Below are 17505 nucleotides of genomic sequence, written 5' to 3' on the forward strand. Positions count from 1 at the left end.
TCCTGATGGGTCTATATGAATGGGCAGCAGAGGCAGAAAGAAAGGAGAATACCTAAAGTGGTGTATAGGAATGGGGGAACTGGAAAAGATCAAGGGAGCAGACTTTGCTCAAAGCTGAAATTTACTCGGGCAAGGAGTACTTAACATACAGTTCTCATTGCCAAAGCAATGGATGGAAAAGAGCTGGAGAGGTAATGAGAAGTGACAGATTCCGCCACACCCTAGATTGACTCAGGTCTCTACAACCAAGACTTCCATGCCCTGGTCCTGGGAGAAGGAAGCCGCTTAAAGAAATGACAAGCACGGAAGGCCAGACAGCCAAAAGATCCCCAAACCTGTTCCCGTCCCCAGCAGTGCGGGCCAACACACGCCTTCCTGTAGAGACCTTTGTGTGTGGGAAGCCCGGGCGAGGAAGAACATACCCCCTTCTCACACCTGCCCATCCCCAGTTCTTGCTTTCGCCGGGGGCACTGGGACCAGCGCCAGCCGGCAGCGGCTTTGGGGGAGTCGTGTGTATCCGCGAGCGCGTGTGCGTGAGGAGGAGAGCAAAGACGTGATTACTTCAGAATTTATTTAAGGGCCGGTGGAAACCACTGCAGCAGCTTCCAGGGGAAGCCCTAGTTTCAGAGGAAGAGGAGGTGGTGGCTGCCAAGGAGTGGGTGGGGGGGCGGGGGGGTGGAGGGACAGAGGAGGAGGAGCAGCAGCGACAACAGCACAAGGCAAGTAAGGAGAGAAGATGCTACAGCATCCTCACCGGCGCCCAGTAGGTTGCTTCTACGGGCCAACTGATGCCAGCAAAGAGGCTAGGAGGCGAAGCTGGGTGTAGGGGGGCTGGCTGCTTGCCTTTCTGCAGAAGAAACACCTCTTTTAGGTGAAATAAGACACCCTAGCTTGGAAATAGGCAGGGGGCCAGGAGGGGACCTGCCCTGCTTCTCGCGTCCCTGGGGACTCGCTTCCCTTTAGCTTTCCAACTCCTGGTGGTAGCCATAAACTCCAGAGGGGCTCCGGGTGGGTGACTGGGTGGAGAAATTCCCTTCCAGATAGTCCTCACACCTTTCCCCAAAGCTCAGGTTTCGGGGCCACACTCTGGGTGGCCCGGTGGCGGAGGGAGAGCAGCGTCGCTTGGTTCAGTTTCTACAAGTCAAACCCAGTCCCCACTTGCCGGCTCCCCGGGTCTCCAGCAGCACGCGGGGAGCTGCGGCTGTTCGGGCAATCGGGCCGCTGCTGCTTTAAGAGCCGCCTCCCCCTCTCCTCCCTTTGACAATGGTCTGAACCGAGCTCTGCTTCCCAAAGCAAAATTTGTAATATGCCATTTTTCCGATGGACGCTTCTCCTTTTGGCTGCTGACGGAGCCGCGGAAAGATGCCGAGCTGCTGCCACGCCACCCAGCCGGGGCACGTTCCAGAGGACGCCGGGGCACCCGACTGTCTAAGCTACCTTTCTCCTCGCGTTGCTAGGGAAATGGTCCACGAGTGCCCGGTGTGAGCCTCCCCGCTCCTCAAGCCGGAGACTGCGGTTGTCAGTGATCAATTGAAGAAGCAGGACCCGAAATTACAGACATTAGGTACAGAAACTGTATTTGAGTTACACGGTTCCCCCCCGCCCCGGCTTTATTTTTTTTACCCCTTCCCCCACCCACCACCACCACCACCCCGGCCCCACCCCGCCCCCAGGGAAGATGAGATGCAGATTCCCTCCTTGTCAATCACTGTTCCGTACCTCTTGCTTTCCACCCCCAACCTCTCCCTTCTCCTGTTTCTCTACCTTCTCCCTACTTGGATGTCTCCTGTTGGGCAGGATGAACAGTTTTGGTGCAGACATCATGAAGTCAACTTCTTCAGGGTGGTGGCGGGGGTGGGGGTGGGGGGGTGTGGCTGAGAGAGAACTGTCCAGCCCGCCGTATGGTGTGTGCAGGCTCTTTGGCCAGCTCTAAATTAACTGGGGTAAAGAAAGTGCAAAATGCTTCCATTAAAGGGGTTAATAATATTTCCTGAGGACAGGGGACTTCAAAGAGTTAACTAGGAGGAGGAATATTCATGTAATGTAATCAGACAATGGCTAGGATTTCTCTCACTGAATTATTCCTTGTGGGTTAACTGAGGTGGAGATAGGTCAGTTCTTAAGACTAAATCTTTGCAGAAGAAACTGACTACAGAGAATAATTACATCTTTTTCTCTAGTAGGATCTAAATCCTAAAGATCTGTTCGAATAAAGTGATTCATTGACAGAAAAAAGCCTTTTGTAGCACTGTCATATCTGAATAGGTACTGTTTGAACAGCACATATTGCTAAGAAACACACTGGATCTTGAAAGCTCTTGGGTAATGACTCCAGTGGGCATTCAAAACTTTTATTTTGAAATATGAGGGATTTAGAAGACAGTCAAGGTTATGTGCTAAGAAAAAGGGAGTTGGTTTTCCTGGTATAAAATTCTTCAAGCTAAATTTAAGCACTGAGATAATTAAACCAGCTAGGTGTTTTGTTTTGTTTTGTTTCTTTTCACAATAAAATAATCTCTAACTAGACCTTGAAACTTTCAGTAATTTAATGAAAAGGGGCATCAACATCTAGAAGAGTATAACATAATCCATATATCAATTGACTTTGGGGAGGGGATGATGAAAAGACAAATATCAAAGCAAATTGTTAGTATGCCCTTTCTGGTTTTTCAGGAATTATGTGGTACACTGCAGTTTTTAATATTGAAAATGATTCTAAAAGTTAAAAGCGGTATATGAAATAGACTAGAGGTTGAATGACCATAGCCTTCTGTACTATGCAAGTTGCTTCAGATTGCATCCATTCTGTAAGAGGGTGTTTGACTCTTACATTGAATACAGATTTTTAATTGCTTTTAATACCTAAAAATGTGCATTTAGGAAATAAGTTATACTATATTTTAAGGAATATACAACTATTTTGTAATTTATATTAGACAGAATCTCAAGATTCTGTTTTATTGCGAGAAACAAAGCTAGCTCATGAAAGTGGCCTTATTTTTTGCAGACACATTTTTTCCTTCTAATTTTGATGAGAAGACTTTAGATTTACTTATTTGGGTTGACTGTGAGGAAAAAGAAGCATGTATTCATCTTATTTCCTAAGTAACTTTTGCATAGCTTGATTTTTTTTTCAATTAAATTTGAAAAGTTTAGAGCACCCATTGGAATTAAACCTTTAGGCATGGAAGCAGAATGAATCATAAAGGTAAAATACTCTTTCTGCAAAGGTGAATGTTGGTCATTTTATAATAGAAATAAATACTTGAATTTGTAATAGTCCTTTATTAATTAACAATCTGTTCTCAGTCAGGTATCCTATTGGACCCCTACAATGGGCTTGCTAAAATAAATGCTTGCATTATTATTCCTACTTTACAGAAGAGAAAACTGAAGTTTGGAGACATGAAGCGACTTGCTCTGGTTCACATGCCTTGGGAGTAAAATTGAATCAAGTTCTTTTGAGTGTAGATTTTCTAAATTCCATCATAGCATCTTTCAACTAACTAAATCAAAGACCAACTTTTATACCGATCTAAGAGCCTGAAGTTTGTGAATGTCTAATGTCTCACGGTGATGACGTTTGTTAGAATTAGGGTAGAATATTCAGAAGAAAACTGTAGCTGAGGTAATCACTACAGTTATGTTTTTCTTTGGAATTTAAAGTTGTTATAAGTAATTCAGAGTAGAGGCAGGCTAATAGCTTTCTTCAGGAAGGATATGATTTAAAATACAGTTTTGAAAATGTTTAACCTTAAATTTAAACCTTACAAGTGTTTTGGCACAGCTTGTCACTGTGCTACCATTTCCTCTCCCAGTATTTTGTTTTAACCTTAAATGTCAAAAAGAAACACACTGGCTCCTTATAATGATTTCTCAGAATGACACAGCTGTTCAGTGTGTGGATTTTATGCATGGTATGTGAACTAATTGCTTTAAATATTTAAATGTGTTGGAACATTTTTTTGTTTTGTTTTCCAATTCCTTTTTAATTAATGTAAAGAAAAATTGTAACAGTTAGAAAAGAGTCTCATCTTTTCCACCTTTGTGATATTGTTTGAATGAAATTCAGGTTAAAAAAATCAAAAAATATATTTTCATCCATTAAGTGGTTAACAATAATATCAAATGTATGAGTGTGAGTGTGTGCATGTGTGTGTTGTGAGTTTGTGTTTAAATACATCCTATATATCTACTCTGCTCTATATTTTAGGGTGAATAAGAAATTGAACAATTCAAGTTCTGGTCTTCAGGGAGCCCAGTGTTTTGAATGATGAGCAATAATTCAAAGCATTACCTCGAATTGTTCTAAAATTTACCACCGCCTTAATTCTTTTGTATAGGCTATCAGTCACAAAATACTTTCCTTTATCTTTTAAAAAGTTTCTCCTGGTTTTCAGTGGGCCCTGACCAAATTATTCACAGATAATTGAATTCTCTCCTCAGTAACCCAATTTATATCAAGAATCATAAAAAATAATTAACTATTGAGCTGTTAAATCTTGATATTTTATTTGAAAATATCACCAGAAATACTTTCCCCAAGGACAGGAATATGTAGGCAGAAAAATGAATTGACAATGTATTATAAAACCAAAGAATGCTCCAGGATCAACAGCCAAACCAGCCTTTCTCCACATCAGACTTCTGCAAAACCAAGCCCTCTAATTAACAGCTCCTGGCCTCAGTACAACAACTGAAATTGAGATGGATTTGATTTTTTTTAAAACAAAAGATAGAAAAGAGAAAATAAGATAATTTCTGATTTTTAAAATGCTACACAACAGGTCAATGTTACATCTTAATGTCTGTGTTTTCTATTTTAAATAATTTAAAAATATTCTGAACAGTTCATTTATTTTATGACTGACTCCTGATTAGCAGTTAGGATGTGAAGTTGCTACATTAGCTAATGTAATTTATGGCATCTGTTCTGTGGAATATTTGAAAGAGTGTTAGTTTGTATTGTTTGGATGGAAACCAGACAAAGCAGCTCACAGGAAACAAAGGAATAAGTGTAATTGGTAGTATAATAACCTAAACAAATTTATGCATCTCACTCTATTTCATAAAGCATATGTCTAATTCAGTCAGAATCACTTGTCTATTCTGTGTAGACTACTGTAGGAATTCAGGAAGAGAGTATATAAAATTAATGGGTTGGCCAAAATGTTCGTTCGTTTTTTCCATAAGCTGGCTCTAGTAGCAATTAGTTATCTTTGACTTCATTCAAAACAATTTTGTTAGACTGTATGTGGCAGCTGTCATATTAGTGTGCATTTAAAAAAACCTTATCAAAATTGGTGAATTTCTGTGTAGTCATTTTAATATTGAAGATGGAAGAAAAAAAGCAACATTTTTGGCATATTATGCTTTATTATTTCAAGAAAGGTAAAAACACAACGATATGCAAAAAAAAAAAGATTTGTGCAGTGTATGGAGAAGGTGCTGTGACTGACTGAACGTGTCAAAAGTGGTTTGCAGAGTTTTGTGCTGGAGGTTTCTCACTGGACGATGCACCACGGTCTGGTAGACCAGTTGAAGTTGATAGCGATCAAATCGAGACATTAATTGAGAACAATCAACGTTATACCATGCAGGAGATAGCCGACATACTCAAAATATCCAAATCAAGCATCGAAAATCATTTTCACCAGCTTGGTTATGTTAATCACTTTGATGTTTGGGTTCCACATAAGTTAAGAAAACCTTCTTGACTGCATGCGATTCTGTACTTAAACGTAATGAAAATGTTCCGTTTTTAAAACAAATTATGACAGGCGATGAAAAGTGGATACTGTACAATAATGTGGAGCAGAAGAGATTGTGGGGTAAGTGAAATGAACCACCACCAACCACACCAAAGTCCAGTCTTCATCCAAAGAAGGTGATGTTGTGTATCCGGTGGGATTGGAAGGGAGTCCTCTATTATGAGCTTCTTCCAGAAAACCAAATGATTAATTCCAAGTACTGCTCCCAATTAGACCAATTGAAAGCAGCACTTGACGAAAAGAGTCCAGAATTAGTCAACAGACAACGCATAATCTTCCATCAGGATAATGCAAGACCGCATATTTCTTTGATGACCAGGCAAAAACTGTTACAGCTTGGCTGGGAAGTTCTGATTCATCCGCCGTATTCACCAGACGTTGCACCTTCAGATTTCGATTTACTTAGGTCTTTACAAAATTCTCTTAATGGAAAAAATTTCAATTCCCTGGAAGACTGTAAAACACACCTGGAACAGTTCATTGCTCAAAAAGATAAAATGTTTTGGGAAGATGGAATTATGAAGTTGCCTGAAAAATGGCAGAAGGTAGTGGTACAAAAGGGTAAATACATTGTTCAATAAAGTTCTTGGTGAAAATGAAAAATGTGTCTTTTATTTTTACTTAACAACTAAAGAAACTTTTTGGCCAATCCAATAATAAAATGGGAGGTGTAAAGTCAAGAAGCTTTAAGTTAGTTGTATGAAAAAAATTAATAAAATTAAAAAGTAAAAGCTAATTTTTATATAAAATGAATACTCAATTATTTGGGGATTTTCTGAATGACAGAATGAACATTAATTCATTCAATTATTTAATACAAACATCATTTACTTCCCACCTGTTAAATGCCAAACACTATGCTTGCTGTTAACAACATAATAACGAATAAGGGTAAGATGGAGGTATTAGCTATAAGTGATTTGTAAACTTGCAGGGAAAGAAAGGTGATCAATTAATAAGCTTAGTAACATCTTATTATAAACTGAATTAGGTGGGGTTAATCATGAAAAAACTTTGAGAAGTAGGTTAAATCAAGCTGTGTTTTGTAGGTAGGAGATATTTAGACTGTCATGAAAAGAGAAAGCATGTTAGATATAGGAAGTCAGTGGATCATATTTCATTGAGGTTAAAACTTTTAGCATCATTGGAATTGGGGCAGTGGGTGGAGGAGAAATAGACAATTAGGTTGATGAGTTGCAAAGAGTTTGGAGAGTTGAGGGTCAGGTGGGATTATTGGAAATCATTTTTTTACTAAGACTTCCCTCCCTTTTACTTTCTTTAAGCAATGATGTGTGAAGTGATGCCCACAATTAATGAGGACACCCCAATGAGCCAAAGGGGGTCCCAAAGCAGTGGCTCGGACTCAGACTCCCATTTTGAGCAGCTGATGGTGAATATGCTAGATGAAAGGGATCGTCTTCTAGACACCCTTCGGGAAACCCAAGAAAGCCTCTCACTTGCCCAGCAAAGACTGCAGGATGTCATCTATGACAGAGATTCGCTCCAGAGACAGCTCAATTCAGCCCTGCCACAGGTATGCCTCCTGGGAGCTTCTGTCCTTCCTACTGCAACTGAAAATGTGATAAGACTTAAATAAGCTTTGCTTTATTCCCATTCTTAAAATTACTTTTGCCCTTAGTAGATATGATATACAAATTTTGGTGAGAAAAACTTAAGAATACATAATTAATTCACATGCAACCTTGCCTCAAACAAAATTGTGGTACTTCGGTGGTGGGGGATTTGAAACATGAGTTCCTATCTGGTCTTTCTCTTGAAAATTTTATCTGTTTTTTGGTGGAGGTAGAAAATTACCTGTTGATCAGCTTTTAATTACAAGAATGTGGGAATAGTTTTCTCCTTCTTACTTTTTAAACACTATTATGACATTTGGAAATATGTATTTTACATTTTCAGTTATGTAGTCTGTCTTTGGAAATAATAGTACTTTGGAAGTCTGCTGTCCAATATTTTTTATTTGTCTTTCTTTAATAATGCCTGACACCTGCTTAAACTTCTTGAACTTATTGATGTATTACCCTCTCTTCTGAAAACAACATTTTGACCAGTTTCTTTTAAAATATATATATATATTTTGGAAATAGGAGAAAAGGCAAAAGTTCAGCTTTATTCTCACAAACTTAAAACTGTAAGATTTTAACAATTTTATTTTATAAGTAAATATTTATAAAATAATTATTTTATATGTACTATGTAATAACATGTTATATGCATTATGTATATGTAATAATAATATTACTATTATATGTAGTAATATTATAAAAAATAACTTTTTTTTTTTGTGGTATGCGGGCCTCTCACTGACGCGGCCTCTCCCATTGTGGAGCACAGGCTCCGGAAGCGCAGGCTCAGCGGCCATGGCTCACGGGCCCAGCCGCTCCGCGGCATGTGGGATCTTCCCGGACCGGGGCACGAACCCATGTCCTCTGCATCAGCAGGCGGACTCTCAACCACTGCGCCACCAGGGAAGCCCCTTGAATTTTAATTATACTGGTGCACAATCTCTTATCTAAACCCCTTGTGTTTTAAAGTTTAGAGTTTCCCCAATTTTTGTATGTGTACAATGTATACTATGGAACACTCCACTAGCCAGATTCTGGGAAGCACCCTATAATTATACACTTTCATATTTCTGAAGAGAATTCTATGAATATTCCTACTGTGTGGAAAATATAAAGACTATAAATGACCTCATGTTAGTAAGGTCTGGTTTTGCCACCAATCAAGTTTGCAATATACTTACAAATAAATATCAGTTTTCAGAGTATTTGAGTTTGGGAATTATAGATTAGGGATTATGAGCCTGTACATTTAGATGGTTATAGTTCCAATCTCTTTTATAAATACTTTGACACATTTTTTCAATATTTATTTGTATTCTACTATTAGAAATATTTAATACCCCTAGCGATCCACAGGTCCTTAAAGATAGTGATGGTCCTGTCATTTGTTAAAGCAAGTATTTAATAACCTCATCTGTAACTTTAGGGCTATACGTTTTTTGCAGGTAATAGAGGAATATAAAATTCTTCTTCAATTGGTATCTTTGAATCTTTTAAAATAGTTTGTGAGCAATGTACCTGCGCTGTTTGGTGGCATTTCATTTGACATTTACCTGGAAGGAGAAAATGACTCCCATAAATGTGAGTTTTGAGGCAGAAATAAAGTATGTAAAATTGAAAACTACTACAATAACATAAAAGTAAAATTTGTTTTAGCAAACATGGGATAGAATTCAAAGCAGAGTCAAACTTTATGACATATCATGTTTTCAATTGCCTATACAATATTTTTTAGTTGTTGATGATTTAGTGCTTTGCTTTAGTCATTTCTCTCCTATAACATTTTTTATGAACACATGCAGCAGTTATTTTAACAATCCTAACCATGAAAATATTTTGTAGTCATATTGTTTACTTTTTCATTATGTGATGGAGTGTAACTGTGTTTAACAAGGACTGATAATTCCACATCATTCCACATTCTAGGCCTGATGTTTCTAAGCTATACACCGATTTTCTACCTTTCTAATGCACAGATCCATTTAATGTTCCATGGAACCTGAGATTCAACATGTCCAAACTCAGTTATCATCTGCCTCCCACTCGACCAAATCTGCTCTAACTCCTCACCCAGACACCTGAGAGTCCTCATAGCTGATTGCTTTCTTCACCATCTCTGAATTTGGCCATACTGTTTTTTTTTTCTCTTAAATAATCCTCAGATCTCTCTATTCTTTTCTGTTCTTTGGCACCTGACCCTTAATTTCTTTTTTGCTCTATGTCCTAACATTCCCACTTTTGTAAATGTATCACATTGTTTGCTTGAATAATAGCACACTGCTTGCTGTGTGCTGACAAACATCATACTATTCCAGTCTTTTTCCTTCAAGCATATTCCTTTCTGCCCATTAAGTTCTTCCTCAATATGTTTGTCTGGTTCATTTCTCATCCTAGCCAAGACTTTGTCTGTTCTAGGAAGTCTTCTCTGAATCCCCAAATACATGTCTTCTGTGTTTCTTACCCTTATCATTTTATCATTACATTATCTGTTTATATGTCTGTTTCCCACCCTAGACTATAAGCTCCTTGAGAACAGGAGTATATCTCAATCACCTACAACCCTCTGGATCAGCAGAGTACCACGTCCATAGTGAGGGCTTTTAAAGTAAAACTAAACTAAATGTATATGCATTTTGATGTAGAAAGAGGAAAAAAATTGATATAGGAAGATCTGGTTTGTAATGCGTTTCTATCATACATTATTAGCTTGAGTCAGGACTTCAAACTGACATGCTACAAAAAGTAGTTAATATTAATACCTCACAAGGTAGTTTGTGATGATTAAGGAAAGTAATATAAGTAATTGAGGCATTTATTTATAAGGCATTAAATACGTAAATGCTTGCATTTGTTTTATCCAGAATGCTAAAGATGAACTAATTTCTGCATATGTATGTCAATGAGTATTAGAACAATTTGCTAGGAATACTGATAAACAGTCTTTAACATTTTTGAAAACAGAGCAAATATTTACCAATTACTAATATGTTCACTAAGAATACTTAAAGGAGAGGTAAGGGGAGTGAAACTTCCATTGCAAAAAGTCATTAGATATAAAAGTTTAAAATTTCTTTTCAGCATCTGATTTAGCATATATTAAGGGTCTTCTGTGTATTATTAAATGATTACATATGTTGTAAAGGGGATAGAAAAAAAGGAACATAGTTTGGTTCCCACAGAACTTAGGAAATAGATATAAATGGATCCGAATTAATACAGTACCAGAAGATTATAGAAGTACTGAAAGTATTTGCACCATAATACTGATATGTTATTAACTACAGAAAGTTTCATGTGGAAAGTGATATTAAAGAGGTGTTTTTAAGAAAAGGTTAGAAAGGGCTAGAGGGTATTTCGCGTCAGGCAGTACAGTTGTGCATAGAGGACCCTGCTTAAGGACATGTGGGGGATTAAAAGTCAGCCTGTGGTGGCTTCCCTGGTGGCGCAGTGGTTGAGAGTCCGCCTGCCGATGTAGGGGACACGGGTTCATGCCCCGGTCCGGGAGGATCCCACATGCCATGGAGCAGCTGGGCCCATGAGCCATGGCCGCTGAGCCTGCGCATCCGGAGCCTGTGCTCCGCAACAGGAGAGGCCACAGCAGTGAGAGGCCCGCGTACCGCAAAAAAAAAAAAAAAAAAAAATTCAGCCTGTGTTCTGCTTTCCAGGCTAGGCTTGGTGTTCCTAATTTGCATAAAGGAGACAGTTGATCTAGCAGTATACCTAGTTAAAAAGAGAAGAGTAAATAGGAATTAAATAAGGAGAATAACTAACAGATTGTTTGTTGAAGGGCTGTAGGGTAGGAATGAAGTTTTGTATAGTGACAGTGGAGGACTGCAGCCTGTTCATATGTGTGATGGAAGCTAAGGACAGACATTTGTATACTTGGTAAGCAGTAGAAGTTTGAGTGAACTAGTGACATGATAAGGCAATAATGAAGGAATAATGTTCTGCCATTTTGATTTAGGATAGGTTATATAATACTCATGTATCAGTTATCTATGGCTAAAATAATGCTATGTAACAAACGACACAAAACCTCATTGTCATGCAAAATATTGGGTTTATGGAATTCAGCTGACCTTGACTTGGATTGATCTTGGCTAGGCTCACTATGCCACTGGTTGGCTGAAAGTTGGCTCAGTCAACTGTATGTTAACTGGCTTTCTGATCTAGGATGGCCTTAGCTGCACCAGCAGGGGCCCCTCAACTCTATTCATGTGTCTAATCCTTCAATAGCCTAGTCTTTGCATGTTTTCATGGTGATGGCAAAGGAGTAAGAGCAAAGCAGAAACAAGCAAGTACTTTTAAGCTTCTGCTTGGGTCTTTTTTTCTTTTTTTTTGTAATACCCCTTGACCAAGCCCAGAGACAGAGTGCAAAGCAATGCAGCATCACATGGAAAAATTACAAAGACAGATGAAACACAGTTAACATCATTTTGGTCATTATTTATGTTAGGAGAGCTTATTGTGATAATGTAATAGTTCTGGTGAGGTGTGGGAATTTGAAATAGGATTGTGAACCTTGAAACTAAGAAAGACATGTTAATGTAAAGAATGTTGAGGGGAAAGAATGGACATAGCCAGATAATGAACTAAATGGCCATGACTTTGGACTTGAGTTAGAAGATCTGAATTTGAATTGGAGTTCTTCCACTTATTAGCTGAGATACCACTGGTAAGTAACTTGACTTCTCTGAAACTCTGTTTCCTTAATTAGAAGGAGGGGATGATATCTACCCTAGGAGTAGTTAAAAGGAGGTGTGTGTATGTGCTTCAGAAACCCTAAACATTATAAAATGTCACCTGGTATTTTTCATAAACTGGGATGTGCCAGTATATATTCTGATGAGGAATTAAGTTAAAAGAGGCTACTTGTGGAGAAGAGGGATACATTTATATTTTAACATCTTAAAATACCAAATATTTAAGTGAAACTTACAGGGAGTTACAGAAGTCACTTTTATTCTAGAGGCGCTCTACCTAGGTATCTTTTGGGCTTGCTACTTACTAGCTTAATAACCTTGGTCAAGGTACTTAGTTCAAATAACGATAGAACCTGCCTCATAGGATCATTATGAGAAATAAATGAGCTGGAACATGGCAAATGATCAATTCAGTGCCTCACAGATAGTACATGCTCAATAAATGTTACATGCAGCTATTGATGCTGTTATTATTACCATAGATATTATCATCATTATCCTTAGCCAAACTTAACTGCAAAGTTTTACTGGGTAATAATGAATACTAGCACAAGTTGAAAGCACTAAAAATCCTTACTCTCCACAATCTTTACCAAATTTTGTAAGTTCTTTGATTGATCATTCTTTAAGGAAAAAAAAAATCCTAACTACACTCTCTTAAATGGTTTTCCCCAATTCTTCACTTCCTCACTTCCTGTTGTGCTAAGAAGATAACATCTGGATTGAGCTCCTTCCTTTTCAATGAAACCTAATGCCACAACCACATACACAAGAGTTATATCCCTCGCTCCTGTCAAAAAGAAAGATGCTGCATATTTTGCTACCTCTGATTATAGTTATTCTATTCTTAATGTGTTTCTCTTTTTTCCAGTTAGGTATTTTTCCCCTGGCCAAATGAAATGGTATTCATCTGCAGCCTGTATTTCCTGTTATTTATAACCCTTTATTTGTCTTTCTTTATATCTCTTTTTTTTTTCGTGTGGTCATGTCGTGCGGCATGCAGGATCTTAGTTCCCTCACCAGGGATCGAACCCATGCCTCCTGCAGTGGAAGTGTGGAGTCCTAACCACTGGACTGCCAGGGAAGTCCCTCTCTTTTCTTTTTAACCCGTATATCAGGCTTCTCTCATCACCATTCTCCTAAAACTACACTCCTGTATGCCACCAATGGGTACACATTTTGCAAATCTAGTGATCCTCTTTCATTCTTCATGTTCCTTGGCATCTTTGTGCCAAGTTATTCTATTAATTATTTCATCTTGAAATTCCCATGTCCTTAATTCTTCATAACCATTCCCCTCATAGGCTACAAGGTATGTTGTTCTTCAGTACTCACTCTTTTCCCACATACCCCCATACACTTATTTATACCCATACTCGTCTTTATTTACCTATATTCTCCAATCTTAAGCATTGCCTTTCTTGTTTAAGACCAATACTTCCCTCCAAATCCTTGATCCCCTCCTTTTCATCTCCTCCTTTGACTTTTTTTGTCTCAAGCATCTTCAATTTCTCCCTCTCCCTCTCAGCTGGCTTTTTGGTAACATATTCAAATCTGTTCCTTAAAAGTAAATGATAGCAAGTACAATACCAATAAAAGAGTTCCTTAACACTGTGTCTCCACTTAGCTACCAATCTATCTTTTATTTTCCTTTATTTCCCAACTTGTCTGTTTTCACTGTCTCAATATTCGTCTTCTATTCACTTTTTGAGCAACTGCAGTTGGGCTTTTCCTCTAATACCTTGCTAAATATTATACTACCGGTAACCAATTGATGAATGCAATAGGTTTGTTTCATTAAAATTCACTGCAAAATCTGACACTGTGATTAACTCCCTTCTCAAAAATTACCTCCCCAAACAAAAAAAAACCCAAAAAACTATTTTACTCTCTTAACTTTTATGACACCACATTGTCTTCATTCTTAAGTCTTTTTGACTTTTTTCTCATAATTTTTTTCTGTGAGCAATTCCTCATCTAGCTACTTTTTAAATGTTAAATAATAAATAGAAGATGAATGATAGTAATAGCTAACATTTCTGAACACTCTGCCTATACCAGGCAATGTTTTTATTTAAGCATCCAGATATTAAAATGAAGTCTTTCTGTTTGAGGGGAGGCTAAATAAGTGAGGTACAAGACTTTATTTGCAGGATGTGCTAACATATAATCCAACTAATAAATCCAGTATTAGGTAAAACTCTATTTTAAGAATCTACAAAGGTTGATAAAGCTAAAAGAGAGACAGAACTGTTTTGCATAGCTGTTGGTCTGCTGTGCATAATCTCCTACTCCATGTATGAGGCATGGGGTGATTCCTATTCAACTTAGCCAAGTGAGAAGGGCTTCAGGGGAAACATTCTGAGCTTGATGTGTTTCCTCCAGAAGCTGAAGAATATAGAGGCTGAAGTCTAAAAGTCACAGCCATGGCTGGAGATGCCCCTGCCTCTACAGCAGATTGAAGAGTCATTTCTCAGATAAACTACAGCTCCTCCAATATCAAGACAAAGATTAATTTTTTGAAGAGCAAATGGTTCCCTCAAAAGGGGATATTATTAGGGTTATCTTTGTGTAAACCCACAGACTGAGTAGACTGTTAGAAGCCCAGGTTTCTAGATGGTGAACAATGACTAACAAAGTGGGAGATTGATTTCAGAGAAGAGACTGAGAGCAAGTCAAGTAAAACCCGGGAAGAACCTACAGAGGGGTTCTTTGAGAAAGCCACGAACACGCCCCAGAAGAAGGCTCATTGATTGTGTATTTGCCATTAAGAAAGCCCTGATCATAGATGACAACTAGGTCAGCCCATACCACTGTGATCTGTCTCCCCAATTTCCCCTTCCCTGGCCCTGATTCTTAGAAGGGTCAGAAACTGTTGCTATGGGTGGCGGATGTCAGAGTAAAGAGAGACCACCACGCCCTCATCCTCTAATTCACACCTAGTTCAGGCTCGTTTCAAGCTTTGAAGTATGTATGAGGGGTGGGGGATGGCACATCTTTAGGTTGGATAGGAGCTCAGAACTAGTATATTACGCAGCCCTGTATTGAACCGGAACTATAAAATTGTTAGACTGCATAATTTCCTAACAAAAGGACAGATGGTTTATTTTCTAAACATGAGCAGAAAAGCTAAGACATCTGGCTGAAATTTCATTTGGGGTTAATTTCTTCACCTGAGGGAATCAGAGGAGATGTAATAATATTCATTTCTGAAACCAGCTCTTTCATTAAACTGGTTAGATGTATTATCTCAGTTAATCCTCAAAACATTCCAATTGTGGTTGTTATTATTATTCTCATTTTAGAGATGATAAAAACTGAAACTTACTAGGTTAAGTAACCTATTCAAACAGGATTCCATTCATGGCTTACTTTTGTTTTATTCTAAGCCATCTTCTTTACTTCATTATGTTCATCTAGATTTAAAGAAGTATTAAACTTCTGTAGAAACCTTTAAGAGACATGGGCCACTGAAAGCACTTATCAGGACTACTCCTAAGTTCTAATAAGGAAAATTTTATTAAAATAAAATTATTAATGAAATGTGAAATGATTATTAGAGTTGGTATAATTATACTGAATATAATTATTCAAGGATCCCAATCCTCATATTTATGATACCATGAATTTGCCTTTTTATGTGCCTTTTTTTAAGTTAATAAGCAAGACAGTATAGGCTTCAGGGAAGAGTATTTAACTAGAAATTACAATACCTGGATTTCAGTTTCAATTTTGCCAAACCCTGTGACAACAGAAAACAATTGAACTTCTCAGGCTTCTGTTTACTTACATATAAAAGATGGAATTCTAGTACTGCTTAATATGTTGTATACTTTTGCCAATTTCAAATGATTATAAAGGGTATGCACCTTAGCTTTATTAATTTATTCATAGTCATTTAATACACAATTATTATTTATTCAACAAATATTTTAGGGCCTGCTCTGTGTCAGGTTCTGTGTTTACAGTATACATATATATATTTTTTATTTTAAGACCTTGGCCAATTATGGTTTCTAGGAATATGCTGTGGTAATAAGAATACAATGCCTATAATCCACTGAATATTATATTTATTTGTAAATTCTCTGAAACTATTGTTTCTAGTTATTTTATTGCCTTTTATTCTCTACTGTGATGAACCGTCCATGTTCCTAGAATAGGCCAGTTCCCTCTTTTGTGTTCTAGATCTCCTCCCCTCTTGCTATTCTAGGACAAAACGTTTTCCCTCTTTTTCCTACATCATCAATGTTTCCATCTGTAATGGATTATAACGAATAGCATTAAATATGCTTATATTTCTCCCATTTAAAAAATCTATTAACAACCCTGCTCTACCAAGCTACCACCCCATTTATCTTTCCCTTTACAGAGAAAGTTAAAAATTTCTTTTCCTATACTTGTTCTAATTTCTCTCCTCTCACTTCTCTTGAATCTATGCCACTCAGGCATTCACCGCATCAACTTCATCTAAAATGCTCTTGCAAACATTATCTATAGCTTCCATATTGATAAATGCAGTGATCAATTCTCAGTCTCCATTCCTGTTTATCATTAGACGCTTTTCTTGTACTTTCTTCATTTGGCTCTAGGACAGCTCACTTGCCTGGTTTTTCTCCTACCTCACTGGTCATTCCTCAGTCTTCATTTTTAGTTACTTCTCATACTCCCGACTCATTAATACTTGATTACTCCAGGTCTCAATACCTGTACCTTTTCTCTTTCTGTCTCTATTGACACCATTTATGATCCCTTCCATCTCCTGGTTTTAAATACCATCTAAATGTTGGTGACTCCGGAATTTACGTTTTTAATCCAGACATTTCCTCTGACCTTCAGACTCATGCTGTCAAATGCAGAAATTTAACATGTCCAAAACTGCGTTCATGATCTTCATTTAGTCTTCTGCATCTCAGTTAATAGCAATGTCAATCTTATGTGGGCTTAAGCCAAAACCTTGGTGTTTTATTTCTTTCACATTCTGTATTCAGTTTAGCAGTTAAGCCTCTCAGTTCTATCTTCAAAGTATGTGTAGAATTGAACCACTATAATCACCTCTACAACTACATCTTAAGAGTCACCATCCTTTCCAAGAGATTAGGATTTTGCTAGTCTCCTTGCTTGTATCCATGTACCTTATCAGTTTACTGCAAAAACAACAGCAAGAGAGATCCTGATTCTGATAAAAGGTAGGTCAGATTTTGTTTCACATCTGCTCAATTCTCTGAAATGCTTTTCCATCTCAGTGTAAAATCCCAGGTCTTTAAACTGGTTCAAAGGTCTAACATCTCTGCCTCCTCCTCTTTATCCATCTGATATCATCTCCTGCTATTGTCTAGCTCACTTACTCTACTCCTACCATCCTGATGTTCTTGTTTTTCAACAAGTTAGGCATTCAACTGCCTTAGGGACTTTGCCCTGGCTCTTCCCTAGGCCTGGGAAAGTTGC

The 17505-nt window shown here is 37.9% G+C and overlaps 1 protein-coding gene across 5 annotated transcripts in view; it reads left to right on the top strand.

The window, feature by feature from the left end:
* Positions 1–693: 693 nt before the first annotated feature.
* Positions 694–17505, top strand: part of PPFIA2 (PTPRF interacting protein alpha 2) — a 473113-nt gene continuing 456301 nt past the window's right edge. For 2 of the 5 annotated variants that reach the window (XM_032644987.1, XM_032644989.1), the window contains exons 1-2: positions 1311–1564; positions 7055–7305. In XM_032644987.1, the coding sequence (XP_032500878.1) occupies positions 7057–7305 (249 nt within the window). In that variant the 5' untranslated portion in view covers positions 1311–1564; positions 7055–7056. Of the gene's footprint in view, positions 768–1310; positions 1565–7054; positions 7306–17505 lie in introns of those variants that run through there. The other 3 variants (XM_032644986.1, XM_032644988.1, XM_032644985.1) reach the window with 2 other exon arrangements.

The sequence above is a fragment of the Phocoena sinus genome, chromosome 10 (assembly GCF_008692025.1).
Source record: "Phocoena sinus isolate mPhoSin1 chromosome 10, mPhoSin1.pri, whole genome shotgun sequence".
In the NCBI taxonomy this organism is placed as follows: domain Eukaryota; kingdom Metazoa; phylum Chordata; class Mammalia; order Artiodactyla; family Phocoenidae; genus Phocoena; species Phocoena sinus.